We start from the raw sequence: 22743 nt of genomic DNA, 5'->3' as shown, positions 1-22743 counted from the left end.
CAAGGTATAAGTTATACTTGTATATGTATAGCAGCTCTTATGCATGTTTCGTCGAGGTACTCTGACACTGGTGAGTGAACATGCATGGAACCCCTATCACCTATCAGCTTTCAGCAATCTCGATTATGTTCGTTTGAGGGTGCACACAGGGGATGTTTGCACGGACACACACACACGCGCACGGACACATAATCTTGAATATCCGATTATCCCGCTGCCTGTCATCTGTGTGATGAATAAATGTAGAGGTATACAAACAAATTTTCTGTTTTCTTCTTCCTTCTTTACATTCGGATTTTCTGATTTCCTCCATTCATCTCTCATAAACATAAATGATCTGTAATTCTCGCTGTCCGCTCACTCATTCACCTCTAGTACCCACCGTCAAATTCGCAAAGGGCGAGTCAGCTTGATAGGTCAGTTGAATTGATTCTCCCTCTATTGGAAATCATGACAGCTGACAACATCAAAATGCTAGCTTACACTACTCGAAAACGACCCTTACACACCTTTTACCATTCGTCAAGGTCGAATACACTCACATACCAGCGGGACCTCCAGCCCTCCGAGTCATGTCCATCCCATCTTCCGAGATTCACCATTCCCTGCCTCCTCGACCCAAATTTCCCCTAGGTGAACCACCTACTCACCCTCTCAGCTATCAACGTCCTCCGGACGACAATGGAAGACAACATTCCGCAGGGGGACAGCCCTCTCATGCTCGACCATCCCTTGATAAAACCGATACCCTTTCCAGCACAGCAGTAACATCGATCAGGAAGCGATCCAGCGATCATGTCAGGGTTAACCAAGGTGGCAAGAGGGTCCGAAGATCAGAGGAGGAAGGTGTAGATGAAGGGACGAGAGTGGTCATGGGCGCTATGGAGGATGATACGCCTTTGAAGAGTAGAGATGGTAAGTTGTTCACTTGTCCACTAGCTTGATGAACGGATATGTCGATAGCTGATATCCTTACATGTGCCTTCAGCTCCCCCAAATCATCATGCTATCCCTCCCTCGCCCACTTCCCCAATCGACGTCTTCACAGTCACATTCAGTGATACCCAACATCACTCGGATTACCCACTTGCCTTCCTTCGTGAACGAGATAATTCGAAATACCACATGTCCTGTGAGTGCTATCTTCCTTCACGGTATGGATTAAGCTGATGTCACTCTTCAGTCTCCACCGAGAATAATCCCCCACCAACCCCCAGAACGATTCCTGTCACTTCCACCCATTCCACCGAGATGACCAAAGTGCTTGAATTCCTAACGTCACCAGCTCAGAACGTACAACAATGCGCTCTAGGTCTTCCCAACTCCCTCTCTCTGAATCAGAAGCAAGCTCTCGCCGACCTGAAGAGAAAGATGTCGACGATGGAGGAAGAAGCCGCGTCTTCCATACAGAAGATGTCAGGATTGGAAAAGGACCTTTCAACTACGAGCGAGAAATACAACAAACTCAAGATCGGACATGAGAAGTGGAAGGTAGAGATTATTAAGTCTTTCAACCGGAAACTCGAAGTGGCGGAGGAGGGACATAAGTCAGTCATCGAGACTGTTAAACGAGAATCCGCGGTAGAAAATGAGAAGAAGGTGAAGGAGTTGGAGGACCAACATACGACTGAGATGGAGAAGAAGGTGAAGCAGATGGAAGACCGTCATACGAGTGAAATTGATAAGATAATCGAAGAGATCCACGCTGAGCGTGATTCTCAAGAGGAGAAGAGGAAGAAAGAGTTGAATTGTTCTTTTGTAAAGAGGGTGGACGAGATGAAGAAGCAACATCGACAAGAAACGGAGCGTGACATTGAATCCTTGACGGCTCAATGGGATCTCAAGTTGGAGAATCAGAAGGAAGAGGTGAAAGGATGGCGGGATCAAGCTGAGGATCTCTTATCTGAGCGAGATCGATACAGGGAAGAGAGGGATGTCCCTGAGAAGGTACGAGATACCTATAGGAGAGAAAGAGACCAGTCATCGAAAGAGAAAGAGGCTCTATCGAAAGAGAAGAGTGAGCTGGAAGCTCTGCTCGAAACATGTCAACAAAAGAATCAAGCCTCGCAAAAACAACTTATCGAGATGAAATCCACCGTCAACTCGATGGAGGGGGAAGTGTATTGCCTAGATTTGGACAAGGAGGACTTGCAACATCAGTTACAAGCGAGGAACACCGAAATTGACGATCTCATGGCTCATCAAATTTCATTGGAAGGACGTTCAGCTACATTGAATAAAGAGAACACGACATTGCTCTCAGCGCTTCAAACCCTCTCCACCCAGAGCGAGCTTCTGCTCGCCTCCGAAACAAGCTTGAAGGCTGAACTGGAACAACAGAAAATGTCAACCCAGCTTCTTCAAGCTCGTTTGGACCACGTACACACGAACAAGGAACCATCGCAGCTTGCCTCCCTAACCTCGGACTACCGATCTACAGAAGCTCAAATCGTAACGTTAGAATTGGAGCTGGAATCTTCTAGATCAGAAGTCTGCAAGAACGACTCAATAATAGGTAGTCTCACCGATCAAGTCCTCCTTCTTACCGATGAGAAATATGAACTTCAAAATCAATTGGGCGCCCTTACTCTAACGAAGGTCCAGGCCGAAAGTTTATCATTAGCGAAGAGTAAACTGGAAACTCAGCTTGCAGCCCTCGCACACGGTAAGCAACAGCTTCAAGACACCTACGATAAGCTGGTATTGGAGAGAGCTGAACTCCAAGCTCGACTATCCGAGAGTACCGTGAAGAACGGCGATCTGGTAAAACAAGTTGAAACCCTATCTTCGAAGCAGGTCGAACTTGAATCCCAAATTTCCGCTTCGAAAACGCTATGTGAAGAATCCTCTACTATACGGCAACAACTCGAGGAAAACATATTTGTCTCGAAGCAAGAAGCCGAAGAAGCAAGATTATCCCTAATTGAGTCATTAGAGTTGAAGAAGGGTCTTGCGAAAGACAAACAAGCCTTGGAAGAGGAAGTAGCGGGATTGAAAGTGGACATCAATAACCTTGAAGCTCGTCTCAGTCAGGCTCCCATCCCAGTCAGAGGCACTGCAAGATCATCCGAAGAGCTGGAGTCTCTGAGGAAGGATAGATCGCGATTGAGACTTTTGGAGGAGGAGAGGGAAGGGTTTTGGACTCAAATCAACGATTTGAAGGAGCAAATTGAACGACTACAGAATCAGTTGAGAGTCCACGAGGATGAGGAGGAGGACGAGGAAACGGAGGACAGGATCGCTGAGATGCGGGACTCTTATGCGGAGTTGCAAGACTCTCATGGCGAATTGAGGCGATCTTACACCACCCTGGAAGAAACCCACAACGAGTTGATCCATTCATCTACAGAGCTCCAGAATACCGTCAAAGAGATGAAGGTCGAACAAGAAAGCCTTACAGCTGAGATCAGATCACTCACGCATAGGAATTTATCGTTGGAGAAAGAATTGAAAACTTCCAGAAAGTCTTGCCAGGATCCGAAGAAAGGCATGGGCACACGACCGTTGTCGACAGTCAAGTTGCCTCCTACCAAGTTAGAAAAACGACTTGAGATTTCGGAACAGAGGGTTGTGAATCTTCGGCTTGAAGTGGCGGCTAAAGAGGACGAGTTGGAAAAGGCGAAGGATCTTAGGAAATGCTTGAATGATAGGATTAATGCTTTAGACAGATCGAACAAGGATAAAGATCGACGATTGGAGATATTCAAGAACAAGTTGAAATCATCGGGAGAGGATAAATGGAGATTAGAAGCAGAAGAAAAGGACAGAATTATCGAATGCCTGAATGGGAAGACGAGGGAACTGTGTTCGGAAATTGAGAAGTTGAAGAACACCCTGAAGGAAAGGGAATGTCAGATTGATACCTTGAATGGGCGGTTGATTGAATTTCAATCTAGTCTACAGCAGATGATACCTGCTTTCAACCAGATGACCAAAAACCAGATGGATAATCTCATCAAACACTTCTCGAGTGGCTCTCCAACCTCTCCCGCCGGAACTCCGACATCGAAACCACGATTGGCCTCCAGAGGTCAACTAGGCGATACAACTCTATTCGATATCCGAGAATCTCAAGAGAAGTTGAGTTCGATCCGACGAGATATATATCAAGTCGTGTCTACTCGATCGAAACGTCTGGAGAATCTCATGATCGATCATCATCGGATGGGAAACAGTATTGGGTATAATGTCGCGATGAGGGATTATGATCATTGCGCGTGAGTGTTGGAGATGCTGGGTGAGATAGCTGAGGCGGATGGGAGGATGAGGGCTTCTCTGAATCGTATCCAAAGCGAAAAGAGGGAATGAATTGGAAGTCTGTTGCCTGGGCAGGAAGGCGGAATGAACTTAAGGGGAGTGCTGTGTAGATGCCTTTTAGGATGAGAAGAAAACAGTAACAGTATTTGTCGGTGTGATCGCACGATAGACCGTTGCGATTGGAAGGGTTGATACAGTTTGAGGTGCTTGCCACACAGTGATTTGTAAATTACATATCTTTCTTTGTATAATCAATTACATTTTGGTTTTCATATACAGTTTGTTGTACGGAGTGACCTGATGGCTCCAACATGCTCTCTGTATGTATTTATGAGATATGTCGAATTGGCAGTGTTAGGGTTTCACCTGTGTGAGTGGGTTAATCTAGAGTGGCGGAATTGAGCTCGATCGCTTCAGTGTCAACAACTGTTCCTGCTGAATGACAGTTTTCCCAAGTATAAACGAAAATTTATACAGTAGTCTTGGTCATGCGCTATCTTAGAGTATTACGCTCATGAAGTCTATCTATCCATCTGTCTATCTATCGTGAACCTTTTTATGGTTACGGCTCTCACTCTTCTCTTGCTCGTTGAGATGAACCAACCGACTTGATTGGTGACTGGTGCATGAAGTCGATACTTACACGTGTTGACCTCCTTTGGATTGAATTCTATTCTAGTTGACTAGACTAGCGCACGCATTGATCGTTTTCCTGTTTCCCTGTTAACTTGCAATAAAATCACAAATAAACAAACACTCACAGACACAAGATAGATACGATAGCAATAACTTAGGATGTGATACTTTAAAACACGACACAATCTTCCCTTCTTCCTTCTTCTATTAACATAATCTACAGGGATCATCAAATCATACCCTTTCAGATTCGACTGACCGTCCCTCTCGGCGCAAGCTTCTCACCCCTAGCCTATTCAATCTCGAAAGATCCTTCCTCTACCCTCGTACCTCACCATGTCCTCCAACACCAACAATCGCAGACCTGACGAAACCCCTCCGACCCTCCCCTACGCCTACCTTCATGGAGGCGACCGATACTCCCCAATCTACATGGACGAAACTCCCAATCATCTCAATCGACCTAGAACATCTTATCCTCCTCCTCCTCCTCCTTCCGGACCCAAACAAAGATATCGACCTTCCCAATTCTACCAACATTCAATCTTGAAAGCTGGTAAGATGGGCTCTTTACCTCCCACAATCTCGACGAATTCACAAAGACCACCATCACCTTCTCCGACTTTGCCTCCTACTTCTTTAACACCCACTTCTTCCGCCGAGGTGGAGAATATTCTTACCTCGCCTACCTTCTCCTCTCGAGAGCAGAAGAAATCATCTACCGGATCAACCAGTAACAGTTCTACCCCTCCTCCTCCGTCGGGCTCCAAGACCTTTCTGGAGATGATCCAAGAAAAGGTCGATGGGTGTGAGAAGACTATCCGAGCTCTTACCTCTCAACTTGAGGAGAGTCAGGAACAAATCGAAAAGCAAAAAACGAGTCCTGACTCTCAAGTGGAAGACCTGAACCGAGTGCATCGAGACGAGCTGGCAGATTTGAAGGACGATCTTCTCACCCAACTGAAGGGGGTAGAAGATAAGTTGAAGCTCGAAGAGGATAAGGTGAGGGTGTTGGAGGAGAACATGGCGGCAGAAGGCGGCAAGTTGAAAGCTGCTCTCGTGAGCTTGGAGAATATGAGGAAAGAGAGAAAGCGTCTGGTGGAGGAGAAACAAAGTGAGGTTGTCTTCTCGGAGGAAATGAAAGTGAGATTACAAGAGATGGCGAAGGAGAAGGCTGAGTTCACTCATAGAGCCCTTCAGGCGGAGGGGACCGTTGTGAAGATGAATGGATTGATGGAAGATTCAAAAGCCAGAGAGAGTCAACTGAATGTACGAAGTGTAGATCTCGATGCTGAAATGATCGAGTTGAGGACCAAGATGGAGGAGGAAGTGAAGAAAGACAAATCGGTTTTGAAGCATCTCCAACAGGTCTCGAGCACGACCAAGGAGAAGGAATCGCTCGAAGCTGAGGTGGTCTCTCTGGTGGCTAGAGTTGGTGAGGCGAAGGAAAGAGAGAGTAAATCCTGGAATGAATTGGGTGCGGCGAATAAGGCTAAGAGCGGATTGGAGAAAAAGGTGGGGATTGAGAGGAGCAGAGCGGACAAAGCGATGAGCGATGTAGAAAAGGTCATCAAGAAATCGATCGAACACAGAGAGGCGAATGACAAAAGTAGGCAGAAGCTGGAAGAACAGGTACGAGAACTGGAAGTCAGAAAGGATGTATTGTTGAAAGAACAAGAGGAGAGGGAAAGTGTACTCGCCCTGAATCAAGCGGAGAAGATTAGAATTGCGGAAGTTTGCGAAGTGGAGAAGACGAGAACAAGGCAAGTGGAAGAAGAGAAGACTCAACTGTCAAATGAGCTTGACGCTGTCAAAAGGTCTTTAGAGTCGGCTCAAATAAACCTGCAAACTTCGAAAGCTGGTCAACAGGAGCAAGAAAAGTTGATTGAGGATTTGAATAGAAAGGTCAAAGAGCTTCAAAATGATTCGATCCAAGCGAATGAGAAATTACAACAAGTCATCAATAACAAGTCGACAAAGGAGAATAGTTCATTCGAGCGAGAGATCAAACTGACAAAGGAGAATATCGAACTGAAGAATCAAGTCCAGTCACTCACGTTGAAGATCAAGGAAGGTATCTGCTTACCTACTTCACCGCACCACCTTCATCTCGAAGGCGATTCGACATTGCCCATACCCTCAATCGACACTAGGTCAAACTCACCCCCTTCGTCTCCGCTGACGAGTACCCCTCCATCCCCCGCCCCCGTCCCGCCACCGCCCAATGCCTTGTTGGTAGCAACTTCGAACTCGACCTTGGAACCTTCCTCCTCCACAGATGATCAAGGTACAAAGATCATTGGTGTCGGGAAGGCCGAGTTTGATTTGATGCAGGAAGAGTTGCGAGCCGCCAAGTTGGAGATCGAGAACTTAAACAAGGAGAATAAGGCGTTGAGTACAGCGAGAGAAACCCACAATGGTGGTGAGTAGTGATGACTCGATGAATACGGTTTAGTCAGATGCTGATACAGAAGTGATGTTGCTTCGATCCGAAAGGGGTCAGCGGATCATCAGCTTGCGACACCCCTAAGGGTAGCACACGAGTAGCCAACCCCTTTGGCGAGTACAACTTCGTCAGTGAGATGTGGTCGAAAGAGGTCAGGGAAGAGCCCGACTGGGCAAAACGACATGAACTGCAATTGAGGGAATTGTTGGCGGTGAGAGCTGCAAAGAAGGATAAGGCTTTGCTTAACCTCTTGAAACGAGGTATGGGCGAGGAAGAAGGTGAGCGTCCTAAGATCGATGATTGGCTCTTGTGTCGATCACGTTGGCTTATCGTTGAACAGATGATGAGACATCTGATCAAGAGAAGGTTCAAAGACCGCCCCAGAAGAAACGAATTTTCCTCTAACGGGGATGTGTGAGTATACTCACATGAAGCGTTCTCGGTAATTGCTGATCGAACAATGGTGATAGGTAGAATTTTCTTTTAGTTCGTCCTCTTGACTCGTTATCCAATATTCAATCAGTTTTCATGGACTTCCAATTTGGGGTAATTGTAGTATAATCGAAGTCGGTTTTGATGGCTTTGGAAGAATGATCAGTAAGAGTGATCAGGTATCGAGGGCTTCTTGTTATTGTTGTTGTATAGATTTCAGTCTTGGTAACATGACATGCATTCAAGTGAAAACGATAATTCGCAGAATAGAGCATTGATTGATCGTTCATGAGAAATAAAACACCTAGAATAGTGCACTGTAGATGATCAGCGACGTCACTCATCATTTGCGAAACTGTGATGTGATTCTACGATGAATCGAATTTGGAAGCCCTCAGTCTCGCCTTTACTATCCCCTCTCATACCCATTTCGACTGAGCTGTTCGTCAAGAACAGTCACAGCAGGGTATGTTGATTGTTTGTCCAAGGACAGAACAGATTGTAACGGATTACCAGATTTGTCTTCATCGAGCTCTGTTTGTGTAGGGATGAAGGGATTATGCAGGAGAGATGGTTCGTTACTCACTTATAGTTCACCTGTCACTCCTAATTCTATATGATGATTGTAATTTCTATATCCAACGAGCAAGTCACTCAGCTTTACTTCTACGTGGGACGTTGCGTCAACCGTCCTTCTACTTGCTGTTTCGACGTTGATTCCGTATAGAAGTTTCGCGATGCCGTTGTGGACTGCTCACCACTTGCTCGGTGATAACGCATCAGTCTTCATTACTGTTTACTGTATCGATCTGTTGTGCGGTAAGCTGAGTATTTACCTTATAGCATCGAGAACGATGGACAACAGATTGATATATACGAACTTGGTACTGGAAATCATGTTCGTTAAGCAGCAGGTAACGGGTAACGGGCGGTGGGTTAACCCGCGTGCCTAACCCTCTGTCTCTTCTCGCGGTACCGTGTGCCTAACAGACACCTCGTGGTAATCGGTCTGAGCGTACTCTTGTTTTCGTATATATTCATCCTCCATTCATCATCTTTTCTCGATGTTGTTTCTACTCTTATACTTTATCAACCCAACGATTGTGTAAAGTATCTATCTGTACATTAGCATCATGCCACCCAACCGAAACCACTCTCCTCCTGTAGACCCGTTCCCTCCCCTTCGAAGAGCAGGCTCATCCTCATCGTCCAATACCCCCTCATACGCATCAATCGCCGCTCGGTCCCATCGACAGCGGGACGATGGACTAGAGGATATACGCCGCAGTGAAAGGAGCCGTCGAGTACGAGAGTTCGAGCGGCAAGTCTCCGAACGTCATTGGGCGGCTGAAGATGTAGACAGACAGGATAATTTGGATGAATTGAATATGAATGTTCATGTCGAGCCTGAACCGATTGATATTGATCCGTCCCCTCCTTGGCGATCAAGGCATCGAAGTACGGCTCAAGCAGAGGGTGAAGCAGGTCCGTCAAGAAGTCCAGCAGCCCTTGAAACACCTAGTGGTACGACCCAAAGTAGGACCAACGCAATTGCCAATGGAGCTAGAAATCCACCTCGAGATCCAGAAGAAGGCATATCAACACCCCCCCCGATACCATCTCGCCCCTCTAATCATTCTCCCCCTTCGCCCTCACCTACTCGTCCATCTCGTCCCGACCCTACCTCTAGCTCGGCAACTCGCCTTGCTCCGATGTTCACCCTCGAAGAGTTGCTGCGCTCACAACCTCCACGTCCAACAGAACCTTCTTCCTTGAATTCTAATACCAATACACGGCCTACCGGTCAAACCGTCAGAGCAGTGCTCAATGACAGAAGAAGGAGAAGGGAGATGGCATACAACTTTCCGTGGGGTATGCAGATGGAGAGGGCGTTACCAGCAGGAGCAGGAGCAGGTGGAGATTTAGAGGGAGACGTCGATGCTGTCTTGAATATGCTTGAAGATACCTCCGACCCACTTGTCATCCCCTTCCCCATCGACGACTCGTCTACCTCTGGTGGTAGAAGTATCACTCGTACCGCTAACAGACCGCTGGATGGAAGTGCTTCCAACCCTACCGACAATGCCAACCAAACGATAACTTCATTCTTACGTAGAAGGCGGAGAAACCCCGCACCTGCTGCTAGGTCAAGCTTCCAATTGGCATACGATCCCGAAGAAGTACTTCCTGCAAATTACCCTCATCCCGACCCGGAACCTGATGTCGAGGATGAGAATGAAGACGAGTATGATTCGGATGAAGAACGATGGGCATCTAGATTGAGGATCCACACTTTTTCTGATGGCGGAGAAAGAGAGTTCGACGTGGATGGTCCGGTGCAGGCGCACAATCCAGGTAGATCAAGTTCGAATCTGCATCGTGGAGGGAACAATAGGAGGAGGAGAAGCTTCTTAAATAGGATTGGGGCTCCTCCAGATTTGAGATTCCCAGAGGAGTTTCAAGAAGAGAGAATGGATTTCCCCCCTCCTCTTCGAGGACGATCGGATGCTACAGGATGTGAACCTACCAATAAAGATACTGCTGAGAGCGTCAATCCGGTGGTCGTTAGAAGTGCTGGTGTTGTTAGGGCTAGAGAAGAAGAGGGGCAGAAAACGTCTTCCACGACATCGTCGCCGATACGAAAGAAGAGGAAGACAGGAAGTCGAGCTGAGAAGGAGGAACAGGATATGTCGACTCGGCCAAATTACTTGTCTGACTCGACCTTACCAATCGAAACACCTCTTCCAGCAGAATTCATCGCCCCTCTACCTCGTTCCCACCTCGCAGTATCTACCTACAAATCGTCTGATCATCCACCACGACCACTAGTGACTTTTATAGGTTGCAACCCCACCCGAAGGGATGACGATGCGACTGCGTTACATACTACTATCCCGATCCCCGTATCATGCGGAATACATTATTACGAAGTTGAAGTGATCAATAAGGGTATCGAGGGATTTATATCTGTTGGATGGGTCAGGGAGGGAATCAACTTGAAAAGACTGGTGGGATGGGATAAGGGAAGTTGGGGGTGGCATGGGGACGATGGAAGGAGTTTCGAGGGTTCGGGTAGAGGGGAGAACTTCAGTGAGACCTGGACTAGTAGGTTTACCCCTTCGTCGTCCTTCGGTTGACGATCATCTATCTGAGTCCGTCATCATTTGAGGCTGATGACCTACTTTGAGAGCAGCCGCCGATACGGTAGGATGCGGAATCAACTTTCTCACCGGAAAAGCCTTTTTCACCAAGAACGGTAAAATGATGGGTCATCGGTTCTCGAACCTTTCCTCAGGTTTGCATCCTGCCGTTGGACTCAGATCAGTCGGTGAATCATTGGCAATCAACTTCACTGGTCCATTCAAGTTCGATGTTAACTCGTATGTCAAGTCAATCAAGGATGACATCGTGTTAGAACTTGAGTCAACAAAGGTTGAAGAAATCCCAAGACTGGTTGATCAAGTTCCCTGTTCTTCAATATCTACCGACCACAGCAATGACACTCGATCGCAAATAGCAAGTGCCGTAGAACAAGTGGGCCGTAAATCAGCTTTGGCCCAAGCTGTACAAAAGGAATTGAAAGACATCGAGAGTCCTGCAGATCCAGCTCAAGCTCAAAGAGATCGATTGGATCCTATGGAAGTAACTACATCTGCTTTTGTCTTGGATTACCTGCAGCACCATGGACACTCGAGAGCGCTCTCATTGCTTCAGAATGGTATGGCCAAGAACGGTAAACTTGATTCGGCAGCGCCTACCACCGCTGTAGATGAAGCGACGTACGATTCCAAGTCGTCCGATCAAATCAGATTATCCGATTTCCAGTCGAAACATCAAGCTTTGGAGTGGATACATCGAATAATTTCATCATCATTCGACAAGCCCTTGCCTTCATTATTGGTAGCAGAACTGTCTGGGAAAGAAAGTCTACCAAATACGATCAAAGCTTCTTTGACGATATACGAATTCTTACACCTCTTACATATTAGCAATATGACAGAAGAGGATGATAGGGCTCTGGAAGTAGTATTGGAGAAGGGACGAACGATGAGAATGGAGATGACGAGCTGGAGTGACGACGATAAGGAGCTGGTGGAGAAGGCATTTGGGATATTGGGCAGACCAGAGGAATTGAAGGAGGTATTCTGGGTAGAGAAGAGGAAAGAGTGGGCGAATGAGCTCGTAAAGGCTTTGAGGGGTGAGTTGCTTGCTATGCGACAAAGTTTAGCTTCATCACCTCTGTGATACCTTACTAATTGTTTCTTTGCGTACTGCAGAGATCAACAACCTTAATCAAGTCTCTCAGCTTGAACAGGCCATTCGTCAGACTCACGTGGTACTGCAAACATTGTCGGAGAAAGCACCCAAGTCGGGCGCGGCATTTGTAGATCTGAAGGACGTGTTGAAGGTCTAGATTTTAAGGAGTTGGAAGTGAATTGAGAAACCACGATATGAGAGAAGGGATCAAGAAGATGACGGGGATAAGTTGTAGTTGTATTTCCATCTTGTATATAGCATATCACACATCCCATCCATCCGTATTCATAGCATAGTAAAGTATATCATCATATGTAACCCCATATTCCATGTACAATACACAATTGACCGGAGATGTCCCTGTTAGCTCGTGTGACAGGACATCAAAACAAGTAAGTATGGACGGGAGTATACACGGTTCTCTTCATAACAGGTCTGTAATAGGTGGGACGTTCGTACCATGGTGTTGGAGCTCCAAATGCATGAGCTCCAGCCGCGAGCCCCATTCCAGTCAACACACCACCCAGGAGGGACTCGACAGGATTCCAGTGATTGTCCGAAGACCTTGAATCGTCCGAATACCGACGAGCTCGAGAGTCCGAACGGGAACGTGAGCGTGAACGTGAACGTGATCGACGTGAATCAGGTTCGGAAGGTTGATAGTGATAGTCCTCATCATCTGCACCGTCATCATATTCTCTTTCTCCTTGTGATTGAGAGTGACGACTATGTTGAGTTAGTCGAATCAGTACGCCAGTGCTCACGTTTGTCGTACAGTATCACAGTTCACTCACTCTGAAGATCCCCTACTTCTCCCTCTTCCCGAATATGATTTTAATTCTTTCAATAGCTCACGAGCCCTGTCCCAGTCTTTTGATTCGGTCGCTTCTTGTATTTCTGATTCCAGGTCAGAACCAGAGAATCTACCACTTCTGCTTGAGGAGCTCATGATGTATGATGGAAGTTGGTCATGACAAGATGATTAGAGGTATTGCAAAGTCGAAAACAATATGTGGTGGCAAATGTGTTTGGCAGACACGGATCTGGCTCAGCGTAATTCAGGTCAGAGCTTATACGGTACAGTGCATCAAGCTCAGCAGGACTGTCAATTCGAGCTGCTGGACTTCTAGGGAACAAAGGACGATAGCATGACAAGGGATCGCAGTGCTTTGTCGATATCGTCATAGAACGATAGCATCGCCACGGCACAACGTCATGAGGCGACCGAGGGCAGACCCAATGAAACGGACATTTCTACATGCATTCCTGGGTTCTTCGGTGCGTTACATTACATTCGGAATCGTATTGACTCTCACACTGTATTGTGAGACCCTACTTGGGCTTATCGGCCATCGCTGCGATTCTAACTACATGTCGTCGTTCGTCGCCTTTGAAATCGTATAAAGCTGAATGAATGACCGTTCGGCTACAGAAGCGTGGGTGACATTGCCTCATTGTCAGTATAAACCGCCTTCGTCATTGTGGACAAAGATGATCACTCACTTATCCCATACCGCCACGGTCCCTTCTTCATAATGGACTCGAGCTATCCCCCAAACGAATCAGCATTTATACTCTTCTTGGCTTAGGATGAAGGTTGACTCACTCTGGAAATCGTGACCTTTGGCCAAAACGTCCAAAAGGAAGTTGAACAGATAATCTGACTCTTCCTGCTTATACCCATATATTCTCGTAGCATGACCACCGTGGATAGCTAAGATCTTCTCTCCAGTAACGGGGTGAGTCCGAACTAGGATCAACCTCAAATTATCAGAACATAAGTTTACCAATGGAAAAGATGGAGAATGGCTCACCTAGGGGATGTAATGTCTCTTTAGGCGAGAATCTCACTGGTCCGCCGCTGGCTTCTGAATGAGCTAGCATATCTTTGTTGGTGTGTACTACTAGCAGACCTTCGAGTCGTTTCTTGAATTCGTCGGAGAGCTACAAGAGCACTGATCAACCTCTGAGCCGCGATGTTCCTGCAAATGGACTTAACTTACTCTGTTGTAGGCTTCAGTGGCAGATGCGAAGATGGTGTCTCCTCCAGCCTATAAACGATGTCAACAATCGACCGAAGGGTCAAGGTGAGGTAAGTATGATAGAGCTTACAGGTGGCGCTTCCAAGGCAAAGAAAAAGGTTATTCCAGGAGGTTGGATTTCGGCGACGTGGTCTGCATGCCATGAGACAGAGCTGATTTTTTGGACCTCGTTCGGTTTCACATATCGTCTGAAGGTATTTTGGTCAGAAAATCGATCACTGCCACTTCGATGACCACTATGGTGATTGGTATTGGGGCTTACGAAATTGTACTATCTTTAGGATCTCGATAGACTACGTGCATCTGATTGACGAGCGTCAGTGAGACCGAGCCGAGGTGATGGGCTAAAGACTCACCTCGGGGTATCCTTCTGGGTGTCCCTGCACATCAACAGGTAGTTCAGTTGTGAGACTTGTTGGACCAGGAACTCAGAGGACATACCATAGTCTACGTGGTCATAAGTCAGCTAATAAAGCTTTTGGTGGAAATGGGATCGTGGACTCACAGGATGAATATGGAGTCTACCGAAATGTCGCACTATCTCCAGTTGTTTCTCTGGACCGATATCCTAAATCGGATTTCATACTTTAGCGACACTTCCAAGCCAAGAATCATCATTTTGGAAGCTCTCACCTTGAAATCTTGTTTTCTGAAAACCAGTAGTCCCCTCTCAGCAGCCAGCAGAGCGAGGTCATCCAAACCTTTAGAATCGAGTTGCGAAAGTTGTACCCCCTGTCAATTTGTCAGCCATCGATACCGCTTTTCCTGTTGATGAGCCAGCGTACCTCGATCTCCTCACCTATAGCAGGTGTGATCTGTCTATGTGTAGATCCAGGTAAGAAAAGATTTCTCTTATCGCTGGTAGCTCTTGATCCAGGATCGACGTATGGTACTTCCTCCCAATCTGGGAATTTCGTTTTGTCCCACACTGGTAGATAGGCAGGGTATTTAGGGCCCTTCGAAAGCATCAGAGCGTCAGCGACAGTCTTGGTCGTCAAGCCGATGTCCTCTCTTACGGGTCGTTGCTCTTCTCCGTTGTTGTGAACCTCAGGCTCATGGTCACCTACAAGCCTCAGTCTGGATACCCTGGTAGTGATTTCCTCCTTTGATGGGAGGTGCTCGACCGTAGTGGTGGTGTAGCTCATCTGGATGGTTATTGCTATGATACAACGAATAGGTCTGGGGATGAAGAGGTGTCCTACAGTCACCCTCAGCCAGTACTACTGTAAACGATATATATGGGTTCTGTAAGAGTCATCTCGCAGATCACCGATATCCGAGGATGGCTTTTCGGTCGAACATCAAACTCTTTGAGCAACGATATGCAATATTTCAAGCCATTTCCGCACTTTTCTACAGCGATTGCGCAAACAATCGTGATTTCTATTCGGCTCAACCTGTTGATGGACTTCGGGACGTCTGTCGATGCATTATCAATGATCACGCCACCTCCATGAGCATTAGTGGCAACTGTCAAAACTAAGGCACAAAATAATGATCTCGTCATTTGCGATAATACATTTCACTCATTTTCCTGTACCTTCTTTGTCATGTCAATTCCCATGGAAGACAGCCACCCGCTGTCCGAACCGAAGATGACCTTCATTCTCTTGGCTGTAAATACTAGTATATCGCAAGGTAGACTCTTGCCTGATAAACGGCAGCACGGTCAATTCTTCGCTCGGGTCGGAAATCTCCGATGATTAGATCATCTGTGCGTCTTATGGCGTATTTTCACAAGTGGCTAATATTTTGCGGGACGATCTACTTGTCAAGGCAAATTCACTGCTCTGGTATGGACAAGTCGTGATTGCGCAGAGTTTGCAATAGGCAGAAGAGCGATTCTACTAGGAGTTGTGAAAAGAGTTCAGAAAGCAGGGAACGTGCAAGAACGCTATATATGTAATGATAGTCTTTCATTGGTGGTCGCACAACCTCACCTGCCCCACTGGAGAATCTGAGCCATACTCACTGTGCAACATCCATCGGTATTAGGATACATACCATGTCAAAGGTATATCAAACCATCAAAGGACAGATCTTCCTCAACGACCCATCGTGGTCTGAGGAGAAACGTAAAGAGCGAGTATTGGTAAGAAGATTGGATATTTTCTTTATGTCCTGTAAGTCCAGGTATAGCCAGCAACTCCACAGCGCGCAAGAGACATGAAGGCTGATAGTCTGACTTGCTTTTTCATCAGATTTATCCCTATCGGCTATCGTGAAGTATCTTGATCAACAGAACATCAGCAATGCATATGGTAAGCTTACGTTGGACTTCCAAAGGGTTCACTGGCTGACTAGATCAATTTCATCCCCTTCTTTCAGTCAGTGGTATGAAAGAAGATGTAAGTCAAATGGTGGCGAGGCAAGCGATATGACTGTTGGTGTCGATTCCGACCATTGATTGTCTGAAAACTTAGCTGTCCCTCTACGGAAATGAGTTGAATTTCTTTACAACATACTTCAATATCGGCTATTTGATTGTCATCCCCATCTCTTCATACGTTATCAACAGCGTGATCAGACCGAGTCTCTGGCTTCCAACCCTTGAGCGTAGGCTTCACCCACGTCATAATCCGTCCCAAGTCAGAAAGCGTACTAATCCCTGTGTGACATCCAATAGTGATCTGGGGTATTCTGACTGGGGTTTTGGCAGCTGCCAAAAATGCTAAAACCGTTTGTAAGTCATCCCAACCCAATGACAAGAACAGATAAGACTGATAATCACTTTGTCCTTCCCAGACGGCGTACGATTTTTGATAGGCTTCTGTGAAGGTACAGCTGTAAGTTGTCGTGTGTACTTTATCCGAATGAGCACTGGCTGACATATCTGACTCCCAGTGGCCAGGCAGTAAGTTCACGGAATCATCCATCCAGAAGAGACACGAATGTTGACTCAGAACTCTCCAAGCTATGATCCTTCTTTTGAGTTGGTATACTCCAGCGGAAATTGGCCTGAGATTAGCCATCTTCCAAAGTTTCACTTATTTGGGTGGTATCTTTGCTGGAGCTCTTCAAGCTGCTCTGTACACCAACTTGTAGGTCTCTTCCCCCAGCCACCTCATACTGAATCCATTGCTTACTTTGCTGGCCATAGGAACGGGCATCACGGACTTGCTGGTAAGTCGTCATTACCAAGGAATAGTGATCGAGCTGACCGAGGTCGATGCCACATTCAGGCTGGCAATGGGTATGTCACCTCTTCCTTCTGAGGTTGTCCATAGTCAGAGCTGATAACGTCGCTTTGATATAGCTATTCGTCGTCAATGCCTGTATCACAGTAGCAGTGGCAGGATGGGGCTACATCGGTTGTCCAGATTATCCCAATCGTCCCAACCCGTTGTCAAGATGGCTTACCCCCGACCATGTCGAGACGGGCCTCAGAAGAATGGGAAATCAAGGTAGAGCGTTACCTGTTGGATGGTCTTGGAAGACAGCTCGATCATTGATCACAAGACCACAGAACTGGGTGAGTGCAAACATCCTGTTATCCGTTCCCGAAGAAGTCCAAACCCGCTAACAGTGCTCTCAGGCAATATGGGCAGGGTATACGTAAGTTAGGTTATGGGCAGCGCAGTAGGAATCAGGGGATGAGACTGATCCTTGCCCCGGGGGACTATAGCATCTATTGTCAGGGCGCAACGGGTAATGGTTATTTCAATCTTTGGTTGAAAAGTCTAAAAAATGCCAGTGGACATGCCAGGTATACGTGAGTACAGTGTACCATATCTCACAAAATATCCTCAAATGTCATTCGCAAGATTCGCTGATCCGGTTTTGCATGACAGGGTCTCTCAAATCAAGTGAGCATGGTATCGTATCGACATTGCAAAGCCGAGCGCTGGTTTGACAAGAGTTACTGAGTATCGTGGAGTACTGACCTGTATCACTCGATCGCAGCACAATCCCGATCGCCTGTAGTTGTGTGAGTGGATATCAAAGAGATAGGTGAAACACTTACAATGAGGCTAATGAAATAAAAATGAAATAAACGGACCCATCCGAACAGATCAACATTGTATCTCTCTTGATAGTCTTGACGGTATCAGATAGATTCCAGACTAGATGGCCATTCTGTGCGTAGCTTGCTTCGTCATACCCACAAAGATAAGCTGACCTGGCATGTGTTACCAGTACTGTTTGGAGCCGCCAATGGTTTGGTCTGGGCAGGTGTTCTAGCAGGAGTGAGTACAATCTCCAAAATACCAAACAACCGCTTTGACGGAATGCTAAGTGAGATTCTCGGAACGTCAGTGGCACGTGCCGGACGGAGTCAAGATGGCAAGTTTCATGTTGATCAACTTTTCTGCTCCCGGAGCGAATCTGTAAGTCCAAATCTATCTTCCCGTACTTCACCCTTCTGTCGATAATCCTCAGGGCTGATAATGACCGTCATGATGCGATGATGCTCGCGCAGATTTGTAGCTTGGGTTGGTCAAATTGCCAAACACAGCGCCGAAGAGAGATCAGCTATAATAGCTGCGTTTGTCACCACCTACTATGCAATCACGTGAGCTGAGTCTCTCATTGCTGTGCGAGCTATAGACTGAATATATATGTGTGGCATATCGTAGTGCCGGTATGCCATTGAAAGTATGGCCAGCTAAACGTAAGTACCTACACCCATCCCACTTCCGGCTTTCGGATATAGGAGTTGAGCTGACAGGAAACGTAGAGGCTCCAACTTACAAGATTGGATGGAGTAAATGACTCTTGCACTCACTTACCTAAAGTGAACATGCAGCTGACCAGACTACGCAGAATACGCCACAAGCATGTACGCAGCTGCCATCCCTGTTATCTTGCTGGTACTCTTCCTTGAAAAGCGACAAGAGTGAGTTAAGGCTCATCAGTCTGCGGGCTGCTCTCGTGCTGAATGTATGTTATTATGGGTATAGACGGATCGACGCGAACAAGAAAGAGATTGATAATCTCGATGAAACGGCCTCGGAGGAAGATAAATCACCTTATGATGATCTAACGAGGAGAGACGTTTCGGCGGACCAGGCGCTGTCGGAACCTATCCCTAGGGTATGAACCGGGATCAGAAGGGAAAACCATGAGCTCGATGACCAGGCGGAAGTGGGATATTGGGGAAGGAACGGGCGAGGAAGCGTTTTATTGCAGGTGATTTCTAGTTTCTAAAGTTTCTAGTCTTTGAACTTGGTGGTACAGTATATAATTTGGGGTGGAGATGCAGAGATTGTCATCTTGATACTCCACTCGGAAATTATTCTGTTCAAAAAACATGATCTCCATCTACGGCCACAGAACTCATAAAATACCGCATTCCGTTAGCTCTGCAAAGTCAAGTTGAATATCGCTCGGTCAGTACCAAGGTCGGGGACGACTTGGGAATTCCGGGTGCTGTAGTTATCTTTTTGGCTTACAGTCTGAGATCAAACATTCGAATGCATGTGCATAGGTGTGCGTTCTTGGAGGTGAGATATATGGCATCCGCCTCTAGATCAAACATATGAAGACCATTCCGTCTATTCCGGTTTAAATCAATTTACTTCCCGTTTCCGGCAATCCTATGAGAAGACATCATCAGTATGGGCCCTCTTCCTCCAGCTTGAAGTCACTCACAGATCAGCAAACAGTTTCCATAAGATACTGAATAATAATCCCTGAAGACCGTTTGTAAGTAGTCTGGTAGGAAGACCTCTACCGAACAGACCTAAAAGTCCTTCGGAGGCTACAATCTCCTTGGCAGCGGTTACTAAGCAGACCTCCAGATGTTCAGCTCGGAACCAGGATGAGGCACGAAAGTAGGATGAACGTCACTTACAATATCCTACATCACCTTCGTGGACTTGTCTGTAAGTCTTGACTACTCTGAGACTGTTACTTGCGGTGTCTGAGACTACCGATGCGGAGAAACCAATGAATGCTTGACGCTAAGGGAACATCATCCTTAGTATGTAATTTTGTCTTGAAGAGAGGAAGGAGGGTGCAACGACTCACAGCAAGTTGTTGAATGAAGTTATGAGGAGGAGGCAGAACGGCGGATAACCAGTTATATGTCTGATATACCGGCAAGCATCAGTTCATCTTCAAGATTTCAAGATACTACGCTTTGCTTAATTAAGACTTACACCGAACCAAGGATCTATGAAATAAACAAGCAAGTCAGCAGGGATTCTTGTCTCCCACTGGATCAAAGGCTGTTCAACACTCACAGTGCCCAACAAAAGTAGCAGCAGCAGTAGCCAGCGCACCGTACCACAAACTGGCTATACCTTTATCCCTAATCCTCTGTTTCAAAAGCTGCATCCCCGCTCCTCCTCCCTGGGTCTGTTGCGTAGTCTTGAGTGTATCGATGGGCGTCAGGGTCATCCTGAAACATGCTGATGCGACACTTGCAGCGATGGTCTTGATTAGTACGGGCCAAGTGAACGATTCGAGCAAAGCGAGGATACCGGCGTTGGCGGCTGTATCTCCGAATCGAGATAGGGGGCCTTGGAACCTGTAATCGAGACGACATGTCTCCCATTAGCATACCGGGTGTGTCCAATGATGAGTTGTACGGGTTCGGATGCAGGCTATGAGGAGTGGAGGGGTAAACGTACAAAGCAGCAGCCAGTCCAGCGTAATACCTCTTAAATCCCCCATCATCCCATAATGTCTTGGTAGCATTTTTCAAGCTTCCTCCATACCTATACTGATAATTCATAATTGTCCTCATAGGCATCAAGGTGAGTACTTGAACCACCATGGCAGCAGCACCTGCCAATCCACCTCCACCAGCTGATTTGAGAGCTTTGAGCAGGTCGAAATCGATATGGGTGGATACACCTCTTCCGGAAATTGCTAGGGCGATTGAGAGGGGCAAAGCATTGATGAGGGTTGTGTAGAACGTCGAGAATAGGACTGAGGATTGATAGGGATCGAGCTTGGAGGGGAGGACTGGGGGTGTTATAGATGTGAGGGCTAGGACGAAGGACTGTTCCCAAAATTCATTAGTCGGGGTGGTCATCGCAGACTGAGGTGACCTTGAACTTACGAAGGTAGGATCTTGTAAGTAAGCCTTGGTAGAGGGGATCTTTCGGAATCCATATACCACCGATAAGACCACAGCGGGTATGGCGATGAACCTCCAAGCTACCAAGGTAAGCACAGTACCAAGGGTAGGCGGAGTCTTGTACTCGGGATCACTATTCATACTATCAGCTGCAATCCTAGTGAAAGATCAGATTCAAGTAGCTTACACATGTTTCTCTCCTGCTCTGATACCCGCACCGATCCCAATAATCTCGACTAACGCAAAAGCACCTCCCAAAAATCTGAGTGCCAAGCCCACACTACCCCATAACCATGTGTCTCCCTCGTCTGCACCCACAATAAACCTCTGTACGGGCTTGATCAATCCGACGAGTAATCCCAGGACCGTAGCGATGAATATTGGTGAGCGGGTCTTAGCGAGAAGGGAATGGGTAGATCTGATATTTCGCTTGAAACCTACTAAAGGTGTTCGTTCATCTACGTCTTCGTCGTCTTCCACTATCTCATTGGGTGTATCAGAATCAGACAGGGGTTCGTCGATGATGTCCGTCTCGAGATGGGAGTGCCTGGTAGCGATGAAAGGCGCGAAAATGATCCTACTTCTGTTAGCCTCATTCTGGGATATGTGGAACTCACCTTGCTGCCTCGGTGATCACCAGGTTAACGAGGATGTACACGCTTGCTCGTTCGATGACTGTACTGATGGTGTCCATCGACCTCCATCGAAGATGGTCGAGAACACGGCCCCATCCTACCGGGTAGAGAGAGTAGAGCAGTAAGAGGGGGTATGAGCCGTTGCTGTGGGTTTATTAACGGGTACACTTGGAAGATAGACATGAAGACTTACTTGTTGTTGGTCAATGACTCTGCCATCCACCCCGGAGCCTTTGCGTATCTCGTAGCGAGAAGAGAGAGGGCCAAAGATGATATATGGGTGAGAAGGGCGATGATGACGATCGGCCATACTATCGATATTGAAGTTAGTCTCAACCCATCCATCCGGTTGACGAGGGCTTGGTCACTCACGCTGAAGCAGAACTCGACCAGAGAGAACGTGTGCACCTGCAAAAGTGGTGAAGATGAGAGAAGGCAACAAGACTGTTCTTGCGAAGGGTACTAGAGTCTGAAATAAAGGTCAACCATACGTCTCGCTTTTATCATATAGATATATTACTTACACCGCTCAGATACGGGGCATGTTTGCCGGTATAAGCATACCCAGCAGTGAAAACCACACAAACAGCCAAGATAGCCTGGAAGGTGGTAGTGGTAACATCTACTATGGATTCCATGGTGGGACACTGTAACTCTAGCTCTATGGATCTGCGCGGACGATCAACGGGGACACTTGAAGCAAGCACCTTCACTTGACCTGTATTTATCTCTTAATTTGAAAGTCAGTCCGCTACAACTAGCTGTTTTGTAAGCACATCGTTACTTGACTGTCCAGGGAAGGCGCCTCCATAATTTCCTTTGCGATCGCGTCATGACAGTACAACGGATCTGACCGAATAAAACTAACCTCCACTTATTCACGGTCATATCCGGCGCCGAGGGGGGAGTGTGTAACGCATGGGTACGCACAGGACAATGGATTGAGATTGTTGAGATCGAGGATTCCAACAGATCTCAATCTCATCTGGCTGGGACCTCCAATCTGACGTA

General features: G+C 46.9%; 7 protein-coding genes and 1 non-coding gene across 8 annotated transcripts; 5 read left to right on the top strand and 3 right to left on the bottom strand.

Annotated features, from left to right (window-relative positions):
* Positions 1-572: 572 nt before the first annotated feature.
* I302_103419 (uncharacterized protein) lies at positions 573-4221 on the top strand (the record flags this gene model as incomplete). The annotated part of the gene is made up of 3 exons (XM_019188786.1): positions 573-915; positions 989-1132; positions 1184-4221. 3 exons carry the CDS (start codon positions 573-575, stop codon positions 4219-4221), a joined length of 3525 nt encoding a protein of 1174 aa, XP_019048348.1.
* A 1008-nt stretch (positions 4222-5229) lies between these two features.
* Positions 5230-7744, top strand: I302_103418 (uncharacterized protein; the record flags this gene model as incomplete). The annotated part of the gene is made up of 3 exons (XM_019188785.1): positions 5230-7315; positions 7390-7617; positions 7680-7744. The coding sequence occupies 3 exons, from the start codon at positions 5230-5232 to the stop codon at positions 7742-7744; spliced, it is 2379 nt and encodes a 792-aa protein (XP_019048347.1).
* A 1160-nt stretch (positions 7745-8904) lies between these two features.
* I302_103417 (uncharacterized protein) lies at positions 8905-12185 on the top strand (the record flags this gene model as incomplete). The annotated part of the gene is made up of 3 exons (XM_019188784.1): positions 8905-10876; positions 10965-11969; positions 12049-12185. The coding sequence occupies 3 exons, from the start codon at positions 8905-8907 to the stop codon at positions 12183-12185; spliced, it is 3114 nt and encodes a 1037-aa protein (XP_019048346.1).
* A 226-nt stretch (positions 12186-12411) lies between these two features.
* Positions 12412-12977, bottom strand: I302_103416 (uncharacterized protein; the record flags this gene model as incomplete). Its single annotated transcript, XM_019188783.1, has 2 exons — positions 12412-12754; positions 12823-12977. The coding sequence occupies 2 exons, from the start codon at positions 12975-12977 to the stop codon at positions 12412-12414; spliced, it is 498 nt and encodes a 165-aa protein (XP_019048345.1).
* A 383-nt stretch (positions 12978-13360) lies between these two features.
* Positions 13361-15215, bottom strand: I302_103415 (uncharacterized protein; the record flags this gene model as incomplete). The annotated part of the gene is made up of 13 exons (XM_065869665.1): positions 13361-13454; positions 13532-13574; positions 13635-13778; positions 13843-13972; positions 14032-14079; positions 14141-14258; positions 14333-14373; positions 14427-14450; positions 14512-14517; positions 14576-14638; positions 14704-14802; positions 14856-15026; positions 15087-15215. 13 exons carry the CDS (start codon positions 15213-15215, stop codon positions 13361-13363), a joined length of 1110 nt encoding a protein of 369 aa, XP_065725737.1.
* An 860-nt stretch (positions 15216-16075) lies between these two features.
* I302_103414 (uncharacterized protein) lies at positions 16076-19110 on the top strand (the record flags this gene model as incomplete). The annotated part of the gene is made up of 23 exons (XM_065869664.1): positions 16076-16193; positions 16272-16331; positions 16399-16418; positions 16494-16626; positions 16697-16753; positions 16816-16856; positions 16915-16924; positions 17018-17111; positions 17171-17193; positions 17253-17263; positions 17327-17542; positions 17606-17625; positions 17696-17782; positions 17862-17876; positions 17974-17998; positions 18083-18149; positions 18208-18257; positions 18328-18398; positions 18491-18583; positions 18648-18682; positions 18749-18775; positions 18835-18907; positions 18972-19110. The coding sequence occupies 23 exons, from the start codon at positions 16076-16078 to the stop codon at positions 19108-19110; spliced, it is 1485 nt and encodes a 494-aa protein (XP_065725736.1).
* Positions 19111-19333: 223 nt separating this feature from the next.
* Positions 19334-19448, top strand: I302_103413. Its single transcript, XR_002022013.2, has one exon. It is a non-coding gene; the product is annotated as a 5S ribosomal RNA (ribosomal RNA).
* Positions 19449-19585: 137 nt separating this feature from the next.
* Positions 19586-22370, bottom strand: I302_103412 (uncharacterized protein; the record flags this gene model as incomplete). The annotated part of the gene is made up of 13 exons (XM_065869663.1): positions 19586-19607; positions 19663-19795; positions 19865-19973; positions 20041-20100; positions 20172-20185; positions 20256-20542; positions 20646-21019; positions 21080-21230; positions 21285-21644; positions 21715-21876; positions 21926-22043; positions 22105-22201; positions 22257-22370. The coding sequence occupies 13 exons, from the start codon at positions 22368-22370 to the stop codon at positions 19586-19588; spliced, it is 2001 nt and encodes a 666-aa protein (XP_065725735.1).
* Positions 22371-22743: the final 373 nt, after the last annotated feature.

Source organism: Kwoniella bestiolae, chromosome 2 (genome assembly GCF_000512585.2).
Source record: "Kwoniella bestiolae CBS 10118 chromosome 2, complete sequence".
In the NCBI taxonomy this organism is placed as follows: Eukaryota; Fungi; Basidiomycota; class Tremellomycetes; order Tremellales; family Cryptococcaceae; genus Kwoniella; species Kwoniella bestiolae.
The sequence above is the reverse complement of the archived record's forward strand: the minus strand, read 5'-3'. Positions and strand labels throughout refer to the sequence as shown.